Here is a 16,087-nt window from a genome sequence, read left to right as displayed (position 1 = left end):
CTGAGGGTGGCTTTCCTGGGTCTCTGATACGCGGTCCGTCTCTTCTCCTGCCAGCTTGACTGAAGGAGTTGATCAACACCTCAAATCTGATTACTCACCAACCGACTCCCTTTCTCTCAACGTCTTGAGTTTCTTTTCTTTTAATCTTGGTAAACGACTGTTCTATTGCTCTCGGTGTCTGCCCAGGTCTTGCTCCTAGTTTTGTACGGCAATAAAGTCCTCCGGATGGTCCAGATCTGAGGCTGGCCCTCTGCTCTCTCCTGAAGGTTGTGGAGACTGAGGACCGCTGTGGGCTGCATACAGATATGTTCTCCTTCCGCTGATTTAAACCCCCGATGTGAATGTGTGCAATGTGCCACTGTGACGCGAGGTTTATTAGACTGTCAGGGATTGATGGGTTGACGTGTTGTTTTTACTGCTGGAGGATTCTCCTGTGTGTGTGTATCAACAAAGGGCTTTCCTGCTTGAATCAGTGTTAGTTCATCTGTGTTAATTTGAAACACTTTGTGGGTCAAAACAACCAACCACTTGAATTTAGTGGAGGATCTTCTGGGGGTATTTTTTGCAGTTTTAAATACAGCCACATCATCTGTGGTATACAGTGTAGGGTCAAAAGGACCTTGTACTTAATTGTCACATTTAATCTTAGAATTCTCTTTTGACAGATTTATACAACCAGCCAATTATACACTTGCTGATTATTCAATATCGTTTCTTGCTCTGTATGAAGGGTTCTCCTTCTTGACAGTTGGGTTGGAGAGTTTGAGTTACGACGTGTTCACAGAGCGGTGTCACATATTCAGCTTTAAAAAAAAAGTGTTAACCCAATAACTCTCAGTCTCCGCCGTGTTTATGAACGTGTGACATGTGCCGCTCCATGCTGCGTGTGCCCTGAACGCAGAGTCCCCTTTCCATTAAGACACATTCTGACCCGACGGTGTGACATAGCACGGTTGTCACAGCAAATCCTAGATACAGAGGGCGTTCGCCCCTGACACACCAGGCCCATAATCAAGGATGACTCCATCAATACGCTTTCCATTTTGAGGGAAATAAGCATGAGAACATTTGATCTTTCTACTCAAGTATCTTGTTAGTTTACCAGGCCACATTGTCACTCTGCAGCGACGAAGGTTTGGCTCGTCACCTACACTGTATGAGGACGCCTTTGGCTTCTCACCTATGAGGTGTATTACTGCTTCCTCCCTCGTGGGTGTAGAAGTCAGACATCATTAACATCTTCAGACACGGCGCTAACATCCAGAACACTGCGGGCTACCTTCGGACATGCTCGCTAAACACACTCACACTCCCTCCTTGTCCTCAGTATCCCAACATGTAACCCTGGGTTCCACAACAACATTGACCTGTACCTCTGGCTGTTTATCAGAACCAAACGCTACATTTGTGCAGTCTGACTCAGCCCTACCCTCCAGCCCCCCCCCCTCCCTCCCTGTCCTGGGTTTAATTGTATTGAGTAATTCAGCCATGAGATCAGATGTGATGTTCTGCCAGCCAGGCATAGTGATGTCAGGGACAGGGATTAGGTCATAGGTCAGAGTCACAGAGACGGTCTAGCTGGTCATTCGGCCCCCTATTGCCCCCTAATGTCTTGTCATAACATTTTCCTGAATCGACACCTTCAAATGTCTCCACAGCCAACATTACAGTTCCATACGTTTCTATCTGTTGCTTATGAAGTGCTTGACCTAGAGATACCGTACATGCGTCAGGGTTCCCACGCGTCCCGGAAAACAGCTGACCCGTTTCCAGTCATGGAAAACACATGGAAAATGAGAGAACAAGTCAAATGTCCTGGAAAATTATGTCAACATTCTCCAATTTTCCTATAGCTAAGACTTCTACATAGACAGACCTATCTATCTCCACACTTCTACATAATCAGACCTATCTATCTCCACACTTCTACATAGCCAGTCCTATCTATCTACACACTTTTACATAGACAGACCTATCTATCTCTACACTTCTACATAGACAGACCTATCTATCTCCACACTTCTACATAGTCAGACCTACAGTATATATCTCCACACTTCTACATAGCCAGTCCTATCTATCTCCACACTTCTACATACAGTCCTATCTATCTCCACACTTCTATATAGTCAGACCTACAGTATCTATCTCCACACTTCTACATAGTCAGACCTACAGTATCTATCTCCACACTTCTACATAGCCAGTCCTATCTATCTCCACACTTCTACATAGCCAGTCCTATCTATCTCCACACTTCTACATAGACAGTCCTATCTATCTCCACACTTCTACATAGACAGACCTATATATCTCCATACTTCTGCATAGTCAGACCTATATATCTCTACACTTCTACATAGACAGACCTATCTATCTCCACACTTCTACATAACCAGACCTATCTATCTCCTCACTTCTACATAGTCAGACCTATCTATCTCCACACTTCTACATAGTCAGACCTATCTATCTCCACACTTCTACATAGTCAGACCTACTGTTACGGCGGCACCACCGTGCGCATTCCCCTCCGCTCCTCCGAGCTTGCCGGTGGCCCGACGCAACGTGCGTCGGTCCGGCTCTACCCCGCGGCGTTCGGGGTCTCCCGAATTCCCGCCTCCTGAGAGTATTCCTGAGACGCCCAGCACCTCAGCACGCGCACAGCGCGCGCTCCAACGCCACAGGTGAAGGCAATCGTGGTGATTAGTGAACGCGCTTACGGCTGAGTGCTGCGCACCGGGTCCCAATCATCATCATCGCCTGCCTACAAGAACCCTGGTTTTCTCCATGCTCATCGCCAGAACTTCCCATAGAATTCCTGTGGCAAGTACCCTAGCCAGCGTAGCCTACCTTGTTGATTGCTGTCCGTATCTCTGTTTTTGCTTATCCATTTTTTCTCGTTCCGTTTTACTTTCCCTCCAGACCCAGTGTGCAGTGCTCGGCTTGCCTGCTATCACCACCCCTGGACTGAAACACGGATTCCCTGACCCCCCTTCTGGATATGGACTTTGACTACGGATTACGGATATTGGACATTGTTTGCTGATCGCCTGACCCCTGCCTGTTTATCGTTTTTGACCTTGCCTGCTGGACTTATTAATTTATTATTAAACCGCCCTTTGGGCTTTGCATTTTTCTCTGCCTCCGGTGTCGTGCGTTTGGGTTCAAATCCAACCCAGTCATAACAGAAGATCTGGCCAGTATGGACCCAGCCGACACTGGAGAGCAGTGGACCCAGCCCCAGCGTGAACCTCACCTAGCTAACCCCAAGCCATATGATGGGACCTTCTCTGAGTGTAGGGGCTTCCTCATGCAGTGTGGATACATTTTCCAACATCAACCCAGCATGTATTGGTCTGACGCTGCACGGGTGGGCTACATTGCTACACTCACCACTGGGGAGGCTCTGAAGTGGGTCCAGGCAGCCCTGGGTCCGGGCAGTCACCTCCGCGATGACTATGCTGCTTTTGAGGCCGAGTTTAGGCTAGTTTTTGATCATGCGGCTGATGGTCAGGACGTTAATGCCCGTCTCACCACCATCCAGCAGGGTGGCCGCTCCGTGGCTGCCTACGCTACCGAGTTCCGCACCCTGGCTATGGGTAGCGGGTGGAACGACGTCGGTCTGCGCAGCGAGTTCCGACGAGGCCTGAGCGAGACTCTCAAGGACGCGCTGGTCAGGGACCGCCCCACCTCCCTTAACCAACTCATCTTTCTCGCTATGGAAATCGACGAACGCAACCAGGAGAGGAAGCGTGAGAAGGCGCTGCGTCATCCCGCCCCCTCTGGTCGCTCTCCGGGCAACTCCTCCACCGTTCCACTTACCCTGACCATGCCTGCTCTCACCAGCGAAGAGCCCATGCAAGTGGGTAGGGCTCGCCTCACGGCTGTTGAGAAGGACCGAAGGAGGGCACTGGGATTATGTCTCTACTGTGGAGCTAAGGGCCATCTGAGGGACAACTGTCCCACTCTGCCAAGAAGAGTAGGCTCACCAGCCAGGAGGGGATTTCTGGTGAGCCGTGTTACCCATTCCCCACCATCTGTCAGCCCTGCCCGGTTCGAAGTTACCCTCGCCTGGCACGGGCAGACGCTTACCATCGGTGCGCTCATTGACTCTGGGGCTGATGACAACTTTGTGGATGCGCACCTTGCCGCCTCAGCGGCTTTCCCCCTCGCCGCCCTGGAAACCCCTCTCACCGTCTCGGCCTTGGATGGACACGACCTAGGCCCCCTCACACACCGGACCGAGCCACTGACCATGACAATTTCCGGAAATCACGTGGAGGAGATCCGGTTCTACATTCTTGAGACCCCCCGGGCTCCTCTCATTCTGGGTCGACCATGGCTGGAGCTCCATGTGCCGCATGTCAGCTACGGCCCCGGCCGCATTCTGAGCTGGAGCACGGCCTGTTACGCGCGGTGCCTCCGTGCTGCTCAGACTCCCTCCCTGTCGTCTCGGCCGCCCCCTGCTCCCCCCGACCTCTCCACCGTGCCAGAGGTTTACCACGACCTGGGAGAGGCCTTCAGCAAGGAGCGCGCCCGCACCCTTCCCCCGCACCGGCCCTACGACTGCGGCATTGAGCTCCGCCCCGGCGCCCAGCTCCCAGTTAGTCGCCTGTACAACCTCTCCCTCCCTGAGAAGGCGGCTATGGACAGCTACATCTCTGAGTGTCTGGCTGAGGGCCTCATCCGACCCACTCTCTCCCCGGTGGCGGCGGGGTTCTTCTTCGTGAAGAAGAAGGGTGGGGACCTCAGGCCATGCATTGACTACCGGGAGCTGAACGCCATCACCATCAGGAACACGTACCCTCTCCCCCTCATGAGTTCCAACTTCGAACCCCTCCTGGAGGCCACCATCTTCACGAAATTGGACCTCCGGAACGCCTACCACCTGGTTCGAATCCATGAGGGGGATGAGTGGAAGACCGCGTTCAAAACTCCCCGAGGCCATTACGAATACCTAGTCATGCCGTTTGGCCTCACCAACGCCCCCTCCGTGTTCCAGGCTATGATGAATGACATCCTCCGGGACATGCTGGATATCTTTGTTGTGCTCTACCTCGACGACATCCTGGTGTTCTCCAGGAGCGCTGAGGAACACGTCCAGCACGTCCGCCTTGTCATCCAGCGTCTCCTGGAGAACCGCCTCTTCATCAAGGCCGAGAAGTGCACCTTCCACACTCCCTCTGTGGAGTTCCTGGGACTTATTGTGGAAGGTGGACAAACTCGGCCTGATCCCAAGAAGATCCAGGCTGTCGTCGAGTGGAGCCAACCCACCACCCGTAAGCAGCTGCAGTCCTTCCTTGGCTTCGCCAACTTCTACCGGCGATTCATACGGGACTACAGCCGGGTGGCCGCTCCCCTCACTGCCCTCACCTCCTCTCTGCGTCCTTATACCTGGACACCTGCAGCCAGTGCCGCCTTCACCGACCTCAAGAGGCAGTTCACCTCCGCGCCGGTCCTGCTTCATCCCGACCCCTCGAGGCCCTTCACCGTGGAGGTGGACGCTTCAGACACGGGTCTCGGCGGGGTTCTCTCACAACAGTCAGCGGCCGACCAGAAGATGCATCCCTGCGCCTTCTTCTCCCGCCGCTTCACACCTGCAGAGGAGAACTACGACATCGGCAACAGGGAGCTGCTGGCTGTTGTGGAGGCCTTCCAGGAGTGGCGGCACTGGCTAGAGGGCGCGGAGCACCCCGTCACCGTCTGGTCGGACCACAAGAACCTGACCTACCTCAGGTCGGCCAGGCGGCTGACCTCCCGTCAGGCGCGCTGGGCCCTGTACCTCGGACGGTTTAATTTCCACATCACTTACCGTCCGGGGTCCAAGAACACCAAGGCTGACGCACTGTCTCGGCTTTATGCGGCAGGGGAGGATCTTACCACTCCGGACACTATTCTTCCCGCCTCCCGGGTGATCGGGGTGGTCACCATGAACGTCGAGGCAGTGGTCAGGAGGGCCCAGCGCACCCAACCCGACCCCCGGACTGGCCCGCCCAACCGGCTGTTCGTCCCGGCTGCCGTCCGGACCCGTGTCCTCCAGTGGGGACATGCGAGCCGGTTTGCCTGCCACCCGGGTTCCCACCGTACGCTGTCTTTCCTACGCCGGCGGTTCTGGTGGCCCACCATGGCAGCGGACGTCAGAGAGTTCGTCTCCGCCTGCACCACCTGCGTCCGCAGCAAGGCATCCCACCAGCCGCCGGCTGGCCTGTTGCGACCCCTTCCTGTGCCCAGTCGTCCGTGGTCACACATCGCTCTGGACTTCGTGACCGGTCTCCCTCCCTCCCGGGGAAACACCACCATCCTCACCATTGTGGACCGGTTTTCGAAGTCTGTGCGCCTCGTGGCCCTACCCAAGCTCCCCACCTCGATGGAGACGGCGGAGCTGCTGACTGAGCACGTCTTTCGGCTCTACGGTCTGCCCCAGGATGTGGTGTCTGACCGTGGACCCCAGTTCACGTCTCAGGTATGGAGGGCATTCTGTGCGGGGATTGGGGCCACGGTCAGTCTCTCTTCTGGTTACCATCCACAGACCAACGGCCAGGCGGAGAGAGCCAACCAGAGCCTGGAGTCAGCCCTCCGGTGCATGTCCTCCCTTCACGCTTCCTCCTGGAGTCAGGACCTGCCCTGGGTCGAGTACTCACTGAACGCCATGGTCAGCGAGTCCACCGGCATGTCACCCTTCGAGTGCTCCCTGGGGTTCCAACCTCCCCTGTTCCTGCTCCAGGAGGCCGAGGCGTCGGTGCCGTCAGTCCAGGCTCATCTCCGCCGGTGCCAGGGGGTCTGGTCCGCAGTGCGGTCCGCCCTGCTCCGCGCTACGGCGCGCGCCTCCCGCGGTGCCAACCGGCGGCGTGTCCCGGCCCCGGTGTACCAGGTCGGTCAACGGGTTTACCTCTCCACTGCTGACCTGCCCCTCCACGTCTCCTCCAGGAAGCTGGCGTCGAGGTTCATCGGGCCCTACCTCATCGACCGGGTCGTCAACCCCGCCGCTGTCCGGTTGGTTCTCCCCGCCTCCCTTCGCCGGGTCCATCCGGTTTTCCATGTGTCTCGGGTCAAGCCCGTCGTCACCAGCGCCCTCGTGCCACCGGCTCCCGCGCCGCCCCCTCCGCAGCTGGTGGATGGCCACCCTCAGTGGGCGGTGAGGCGGCTGCTGAAGGTCCGCCGCCAGGGCCGCGGGTTCCTATACCTGGTCGACTGGGTGGGGTATGGCCCGGAGGAACGGAGCTGGGTTCCTCGGTCCCAGATCATGACCCCTGTTCTCCTCCGCGACTTCTACCGGGCCCATCCTGATGCCCCCGGTCGGTCGCCAGGTGGCTCCCGCTTGGGGGGGGGTCCTGTTACGGCGGCACCACCGTGCGCATTCCCCTCCGCTCCTCCGAGCTTGCCGGTGGCCCGACGCAACGTGCGTCGGTCCGGCTCTACCCCGCGGCGTTCGGGGTCTCCCGAATTCCCGCCTCCTGAGAGTATTCCTGAGACGCCCAGCACCTCAGCACGCGCACAGCGCGCGCTCCAACGCCACAGGTGAAGGCAATCGTGGTGATTAGTGAACGCGCTTACGGCTGAGTGCTGCGCACCGGGTCCCAATCATCATCATCGCCTGCCTACAAGAACCCTGGTTTTCTCCATGCTCATCGCCAGAACTTCCCATAGAATTCCTGTGGCAAGTACCCTAGCCAGCGTAGCCTACCTTGTTGATTGCTGTCCGTATCTCTGTTTTTGCTTATCCATTTTTTCTCGTTCCGTTTTACTTTCCCTCCAGACCCAGTGTGCAGTGCTCGGCTTGCCTGCTATCACCACCCCTGGACTGAAACACGGATTCCCTGACCCCCCTTCTGGATATGGACTTTGACTACGGATTACGGATATTGGACATTGTTTGCTGATCGCCTGACCCCTGCCTGTTTATCGTTTTTGACCTTGCCTGCTGGACTTATTAATTTATTATTAAACCGCCCTTTGGGCTTTGCATTTTTCTCTGCCTCCGGTGTCGTGCGTTTGGGTTCAAATCCAACCCAGTCATAACACCTACAGTATATATCTCCACACTTCTACATAGCCAGTCCTATCTATCTCCACACTTCTACATACAGTCCTATCTATCTCCACACTTCTATATAGTCAGACCTACAGTATCTATCTCCACACTTCTACATAGTCAGACCTACAGTATCTATCTCCACACTTCTACATAGCCAGTCCTATCTATCTCCACACTTCTACATAGACAGTCCTATCCATCTCCACACTTCTACATAGACAGTCCTATCTATCTCCACACTTCTACAGACAGACCTATATATCTCCATACTTCTGCATAGTCAGACCTATATATCTCTACACTTCTACATAGACAGACCTATCTATCTCCACACTTCTACATAACCAGACCTATCTATCTCCTCACTTCTACATAGTCAGACCTATCTATCTTCACACTTCTACATAGTCAGACCTATCTATCTCCTCACTTCTACATAGTCAGACCTATCTATCTCCACACTTCTACATAGTCAGACCTATCTATCTCCTCACTTCTACATAGACAGACCTATCTATCTCCACACTTCTACATAGTCAGACCTATCTATCTCTACACTTCTACATAACCAGACCTATCTATCTCCACACTTCTACATAGTAAGACCTATCTATCTCCACACTTCTACATAGACAGACCTATCTATCTCCACACTTCTACATAGTCAGACCTATCTATCTCTACACTTCTACATAACCAGACCTATCTATCTCCACACTTCTACATAGTCAGACCTATCTATCTCCACACTTGGTTTACGCTGTGCCAACACTAGAGAGAGGTCTGGCTGGACTCTACCATTCGGGGGTTGGGGGAAAAACACCAATCACAATGTGTTTACTGTTTTTAATGATCGCTCAACAAGAACCGATCAAACTCATGGGTTTAACCATCCAGTAAAATATGATATTTTATTTGAAATATTAAAAACAACATGGGAACAAAACCATTATAACCACGGCACTGTACATGCCACAGTGACAATATATTAAAGGTATTAAAGATATACAAAATACAAAAAACACTCCTTTCCGTTTGGTTGTAATGAACAATGAATAATTTAGTTAATTAATAATATATAATAATTTTGTTCATAAATAAATAAATATATTAACACATAAATAGATCAAATGTTTGATACATACCTGACAATAAAACAAGTATAATTTTGAATCTAAAAGTCAGCAAACAGCACATTACTCCTTGAGTAATTAGAATATTTATAAAGTTCTTATAAAAATTTTAAAAACTGAGTGCCATCATTTTTCAGTTATAAAAAAGCTAAAAGGTAATAATCTAATATGACACGTAATAATCTAATATGACATGTAATAATCTAATATGACATGTAATAATCTAATATGACATGTAATAATCTAATGTGACAAGAACATAATCTTTTTAGAGGTGCCAAAATAAATGTTCCTAGTTAGTTGAAGTGTTTCTCTAATAGTATGAGGGGAATAACCAGGCTCAGAGTGGTTCTGGTTCAGCTCTGCTCCTCAGGCCGTCAGGGGTCCAGGGCGGATGGTGATCGGGCCGTAGAACTGGTTCTGACACACCCTCAGCTCCTGAGCAGACACCAGCTCTGGAGGAACAGCGCACGTGGATGAGAACCAAGAAACACAGGCGCACTCCAGTATCTATCTAAATACACACGCCTGTGTGGAGGAAGGAGGAGGACAGGGGGGAGAGAAATGTAGGAAACCTCACCCAGCAGTTTGGAGAACATGTGGGCTGCAGCGCCTCGGTCTGCCTCAGGGGGCAGCAGAGCATGGAAGGCCAGCGTCCCAAACCTCTGGAGGTAGGGAGAGACCATTCTGCAGGGGAAGAGGGTGGAAGAAGAGATGAGATATACGCTTCTGCTGTCTGGTCTCATTGTCTGGTTTCATTTGTGGTGTTTTTTAGTGAGAGTTTTTTGCCCCCCTCCCCCACCACACTGATTGTAATGGACATGATTAGTTTGGAGGGGGGGGGTCAGGTCTTACCTGAGCAGGTCCTCCTTAGTGATCTCTCTGCTGTCGGTCTCTACTTCTCTCTCATGCATCTCCATGTCCTCTACTAATGGCTCCATGGGCACCTTGGCCTCCTCCTGGAGTGACCTACACACACACACACACTCACACACAGTGAAATAGTCCTGTACCCTTCATGCTCTTTCCCTCTGCCTCTCTCTCTGTGTCTCACCATCTGCTGCCGGGAGTGATGAGGTCCAGGGACTTGTCGTCTCTCGAAAGGTCCAGAGGCAGCTCGGACGCAGCTGCCAACACAGTCAGACCACGAGACATTAGCGCCGGTCGGGCTTCAACCTTATATCAACTTCAAAGGACGACAGCCGACGCGTAGAACGGTTGTGTGTAATAACAGGAGCCCATGCCTGACCTGATGCTTCTGAGTGGACGGGTCCCGACTCCACCAGCTCACGAGGGACCTGGGATGATTAGATGAGCAGGTGTGTTCCGTTACCCCGCACAAATTAAGGATACGATGCTCCACACAAAAAGGCATGATAGATATAATGAGCTGTTTGCTGTTTGCTTACCTCCCTCGCGCTGGACTCCCTCCTGCTCTTCCTCCCTACTTCCCTCCTCTCCCTCTCTACGTCCAGCTCGGAGCTCCCGGTTCCCCCCTCCTCCTCCCCCTCCCCGAGTCCCTCCCCGGAGCGGGGGAGAGTGGTGAGGACGGCGCACTGTTTCCATAGCGACAGGAGGTCAGGGTGGAGGTGGGCTGTACAGGGGTCAAAGGTGAATAAGAGCACAGATGTGATCGGGTGGATCTTACATAACAGTAAACCTCTACGGCCAATGACTACTTACTGACTCACCAAGTGCTATTACTGACATTTTGTCTGGCTCGAGTAATGGAATTCTTCTTTCCAGCTCTTCACCTACAGCCATGACTATGAGTTTCCATGACTCAGCTAGGCTATAGCATGACTAACTAGCATCATACCCTAAACAATGCTGTTTTTGTAGTCATGTGACACTCTGGCTTGACAGACATGTAGATCATGAAGACATTGAAGCTTGGTATGGTGCAACAGAGGACAGAGGCTTAGTGTGGTCAGCATGACTATCAACTCTGGTGAGTCAGTGGCGGCAGGAGAGACTCACAGCCAGAGGGGGCGCTAAAGAGCTCAGCGGGGAGGGCCTGGGTCAGAGAACGGTGGTCTTTCAGAAGAACCTGAGACTGAAGGCACAGAACACTTTCATAGATCAATTGATACTGATTGGATAAATCAATCCTTCAGAGAATTAATTTGATGAGTGATGATCAATGATGGTTAATGGTGTGTGTACAGTGTGTGTTTTGGGTGGCTGGTCTTACCGAGGGACGAGTCTCCGTCAGGGGGTCATCGATCTGGACCTGCATTGCATCTTGGGATATCTGCACGTGGGAGTCGGCGAAGATAAGCTGGCGCCTGCGACCCCGTCTCTTGGGAGGGGGGTCGCCCTGAAGGGTCTGGGATGGAGAGACAGTGAAGCAGGCATTACATTACAGTCATTTAGCAGACGCTTTTATCCAAAGCCACTTACAATAATTGTATTTAACGTAGGAAAAGCCAAGTACTACTACTTGCCAGTACTCACAAGTGCATCTTCTTTCTAAAACAAGTGACTAAGCATAATCTAGTGCTGAAGGCAAAGTGCAAGAATAGCAATCTAAAATACAATAGGTGCTTAAGAGGGAAGATCCTGGTAGTTCTTCTTGGAGAAGTGAGTTTTGAGCCTGCGACTAAAGATGGGCAGTGACTCTGCTGTCCTGACGTCAGTGGGCAGTTCGTTCCACCACTGTGGGGCCAGGACAGAGAAGAGCCGCGATCGGGACACAGGAGCAACACACACACACACACCTCAGCACAGGAGCCCCCGTGCGCCGAGTCTTCCCGGGCAGGGGGCATGGCGTCCTGCCCAGGGGTCATCTCCATGGGAACGAACTCAAGGGGCACCTCCACAGGCTGGCCAGTCTGCTCATCCAGCAGGAGCATGCTGTCCCTGTCCGCCCCCAGAACCGTCTCCTTTAGCCTGGACACACAAACACACGTGCAGGGGAAAGATTCAAAACAGAGCTTGGGAAGATTTGGCAAAAAAAAAGAGTCATTTATTTGACTTAGAGCCCCGTCAGAGAGCAGTAAATCACAGCAGTGAGGTTTTGGCTCAGAGGGTATTCCGCTTGACGCACTGGTCGATAGAGGTCAGTGCTCCCTCCTGGTCCCTTGCTCTCTCCTCCTCCTCCTCTCTGTCCCTCTCCCTCTCCTCCACGTCTGTGAGACACACACACACACAGATTTTTCAAACTAGGATCCATTGACTGCAGGCTAATGCTTTGCACCACCAGGCCACTTGCCCTACTGTACACCTGCATCCCCTCTCTCACCGGACTGAAAGAGGTCCTGTTGCTCCAGCAGCAAGTCAATGTCTTTGGCTGTGGCTTCGGGAAGCTCCGCCCCTTCATACTGTTAGAGGGAGAGAGAGAGCGAGAGAGAGAGAGGGAGATAGAGAGAGAGAGAGGGAGAGAGAGAGAAAGAGGGAGATGGGGAGGGAGAAAGAGAGGAAGGGCAGAGAAAGAGATACACGTGTCATGTGTTTGAGACGGAGAGAGGACAGTGGGAGATGTGTGTGTGTGTGTGTGTGTGTGTGTGTGTGTGTGAGGGAGAGAAACGAGAGAGTGGGAGGGAGGGAACAGCAAAGAAAATCAGAGCTCAGCAAAGATTATTTGGCTCCTTAGGTCCCTTGGCAGAAGTTGCTGAGCTAATGCAGTTAAGTACCGCTTATCGCAGCCAAGATCCCACCAGTCAGATGCCATAACAATATCCACTGAGACCTGTCGACAGTGTAGCGCCAGAGAGTTCACCTCAGGATCCTTGAGCACCAGCTGCTCCTCTCTCAGGGTGATGGCATCTGCAGGGCACCTGAACCCTGAGGACAGAGAGAAACAGAGGGGAGATTAGATAGAGATCAATTTAATTGATCCCCGAGGGGGAATTCCAGAGATGGAGAGCATGTGATGGGTTTATAAGCGGCAGACACAAGTGACTCATTCCAACATCAAAAACCACCCGATATTAGGCTGTCACACACCTTCCTCGTCTGGTGTGATTCTGGGACTGGCCACTATGGGGTGCTGTGGAGTCACTGTCTCAGTCAGCTGCCATGTCTGAGAATGAGATAAGTCAGTGGGAGAGACTGCCAATTATAATTTTATGAAATGTACTGCAGGGCAAAGTTCAATATTAATCTGTGTCAGTAACATTTACACTAGGTGTTACCTTTCTTTTGTATAGAAATTACAAATAGTACTAGCACTATAAGTCTGAGGGTTGGCTACACTTGGGACAATATCAGAGTTACCTTGAAGAGCATATTTGGGTGTGTTGAAGTTACCTGGGTTATCTTATAGGGGCTGGGTAGCTCATACTCCAAGCCCATCACCCCAAAGAAAGGGTCCTGAGCGCCCTCAGCCTCCTCCAATAGGAACAGAGAGTCAGGCACGTCTAGGGCCAGCCTAGGAGATGGAGGGATGAGGTTGAGGGATGAGAAAAGGAGCGATGACAATGCAATCTCTCGCTACACGACCCAGGGTAGAGCAGCAAAGGAAACTGCTAACCAATATACTGTGTGTGTGTGTGTGTGTTCTCACCTGTCAGGCTTGGCCATGTCAATGCGTATGTGTCTCTCAGAGCGCAGAAGGCGCTCAATAGTTTGCTGCACCTCCTCTGGAAAAGGCGGAGTGAGTCGACGTGAGGTCAGGATATGACATCACAGTTACTATCAGTCTCTAGACAGCACAGCTCTTCTCTGTGGTTCTGAATGGACAGGTGAATGACCTTGAAAATGCAGAGACCTGTGTAACGGCTAGTTTGATTAAAGACAAGATGCAGACCATGTAGACGCCATCAGTCATAAGAGAGAGTGAATCTGTTTTGTGATAAAAGGGAGTAAATCTGTTTTAATGTGACTGCATTGTGTTGTGGTCAATCAATGCCCCTCGTACGGTTTGGAGAAGATGCACCATAAGGTTCTGGTAAAAAGTGCTCGTTCAATTACTGTCCTTAACGATGCGTGAAGCCTTTGCCATTAAAGCCTGATGGAATTACTGTGTGTATCGACAGCATATCTTACACAGTGAAACGGTTTCCGTCTTTCTGCTCATTGACTGTGACTCTACATCCCTCTCTCCATTCGTCTTTTTCCCTCTTCTGCTGTCTGTCTCTCCTCCACGTCACCCCCCCCCCTCACCCAGAAGAAAGCCACACTGTCGATGGTAGACCAGGACCACTCCCCCCCCCCCTCACCCAGAAGAAAGCCACACTGTCGATGGTAGACCAGGACCACTCCCCCCCCCCCTCACCCAGAAGATAGCCACACTGTCGATGGTAGACCAGGACCACTCCATACTGCAGCTGTGAGGACAGGTAGAGCGAGAACCTCGGCCGAGGGAGGTTGGGGTGGAGCGGGGGAACTTGGACCGTGACGTAATCCATGATGTCCTCGCTGAAAACACATTTGGCACAGTTACTAGCAATTCATTTACAACCCGAAGTCTGAAATATCAGAATTAAGATACTCAGTAATGTTAGGCTATGTTTTAGATTCTGTTTGGAACAGTGACACCAGTGTGTAATGGCAGTAGCTGGGCGCTGTTTCACGCACACAGAAGCAAGATCAGGTCATTTATATGAAGATAGGTTTCTCTTTCAGAAAGAGAAGGAGCTAGCTAGCTAGCTAAAAGTGTTAACTTACCAGGTTTGTCCAACATTCACCCTCAGGAGCTCCCTACGAGTTACCCTGATTCCTTTTGTGGCTGCCAACCTAAGTTACAACATAGAAAGAAAGGACATATAGCATGGTGCTAACTTACTCAGTAAATGAGCAGACGGGTAGCAACTACTAGCCAATATATCTGCATAATCAGCTTTAACTAAACTAGCCAATATATATACCTAACCATCTTACTAGCTAGCAAGCTAACTTTACCTTCAGCTAGCTAGCTAACGACTTCACTTACCAGATTGTGGAAAAGCATCCAGAGTGGCGTTGAAGAACAGTAGGATAATAAAACATTTTCCACCCAATACAGATAGAGTTGTAGTATTATAGAAATATAAGAAATTATTGACCAGATAGCAAGTTATTCCAGTCTAGCAGCCTGACAGATTCTCCTCAGACCAACAGAACACCGCTGAGAGATTTCCCGCCACCTCGACTGCTCTACTCCAATCAGGTACGAGTAACCTCGCGTCACCAGGCTCTGGGTAGCCTCGCGTCACCAGTCTCTCCTATGGGGAGGAGAGCCTGGTATCTGGTATCTATTTACTTCACTGTCAATCAATCAATCAAAGCTTTATTTGTATAGCGCATTTCATACCCAGAGGCAACACAATGCGCTTTACAGAGAACAAGGGAGGTGGGCAGACATCCCACCATGCTCTAGACCGGCGAAACAACACCGAACGAGAAAGGCGCCAGACTAGGCTCTGGGTACCAGCTTCAGAGAACTCAACGGTTCTGCTGGGTACGAGAGAGGACAGACTGGTACTCAATACGTATTTACTGACTAATAAAATAAGAGAAGTCTTTTTTTTTAAGAAAAAGATATACTGTACATGTTATTTTTTTGTTTTGTAATGTACTCCCATTGACATTGCGCACATACAAAAAGACAATGGAAGGACCTGCCTAGATGTATTATTGATAATATGGCAGTAAAACCAAATAATAGGCCTATTAGCCTATATTATTAACATGATAATTCTTTTAGCAAAAAATCACATTCACAAATCCAAATTTACCCAATTAACCCTTGTTTAATAGATTGGACAGAAGGCCCAATCTTAGAGAGGGTTTGTTTGTAAAAAATTAGGGTGCAGTTTGGATTTGGTTTCATAAATGGACACCATTTTTCCAGGACTTTGACATTTCTCGAACCTGCTCGATCATCCTGGAAAAAAATCCCTGTTCTAAATATGAATATATTGATCGCCATATATACTATGGTATTTTAGTTTTTTTCAGACACAAAGGGATGATAAATAGCCTATTTATGAAA

The 16,087-nt window shown here is 51.0% G+C and overlaps 1 protein-coding gene across 1 annotated transcript; it reads right to left on the bottom strand.

The window, feature by feature from the left end:
* Positions 1-9,540: 9,540 nt before the first annotated feature.
* On the bottom strand, positions 9,541-15,102 carry rec8b (REC8 meiotic recombination protein b; the record flags this gene model as incomplete). The annotated part of the gene is made up of 18 exons (XM_084454371.1): positions 9,541-9,626; positions 9,752-9,858; positions 10,027-10,140; positions 10,226-10,298; positions 10,421-10,469; positions 10,581-10,765; positions 11,152-11,227; positions 11,366-11,500; positions 11,892-12,063; positions 12,221-12,302; positions 12,416-12,494; positions 12,863-12,957; positions 13,120-13,195; positions 13,423-13,543; positions 13,679-13,754; positions 14,390-14,532; positions 14,782-14,850; positions 15,047-15,102. 18 exons carry the CDS (start codon positions 15,100-15,102, stop codon positions 9,541-9,543), a joined length of 1,794 nt encoding a protein of 597 aa, XP_084310497.1.
* Between the last annotated feature and the right edge of the window lie 985 nt (positions 15,103-16,087).

The sequence above is a fragment of the Borostomias antarcticus genome (assembly GCF_949987555.1).
Source record: "Borostomias antarcticus genome assembly, chromosome: 2".
Classification (NCBI taxonomy): domain Eukaryota; kingdom Metazoa; phylum Chordata; class Actinopteri; order Stomiiformes; family Stomiidae; genus Borostomias; species Borostomias antarcticus.
This window is presented reverse-complemented; position numbering and strand designations above follow the sequence as displayed.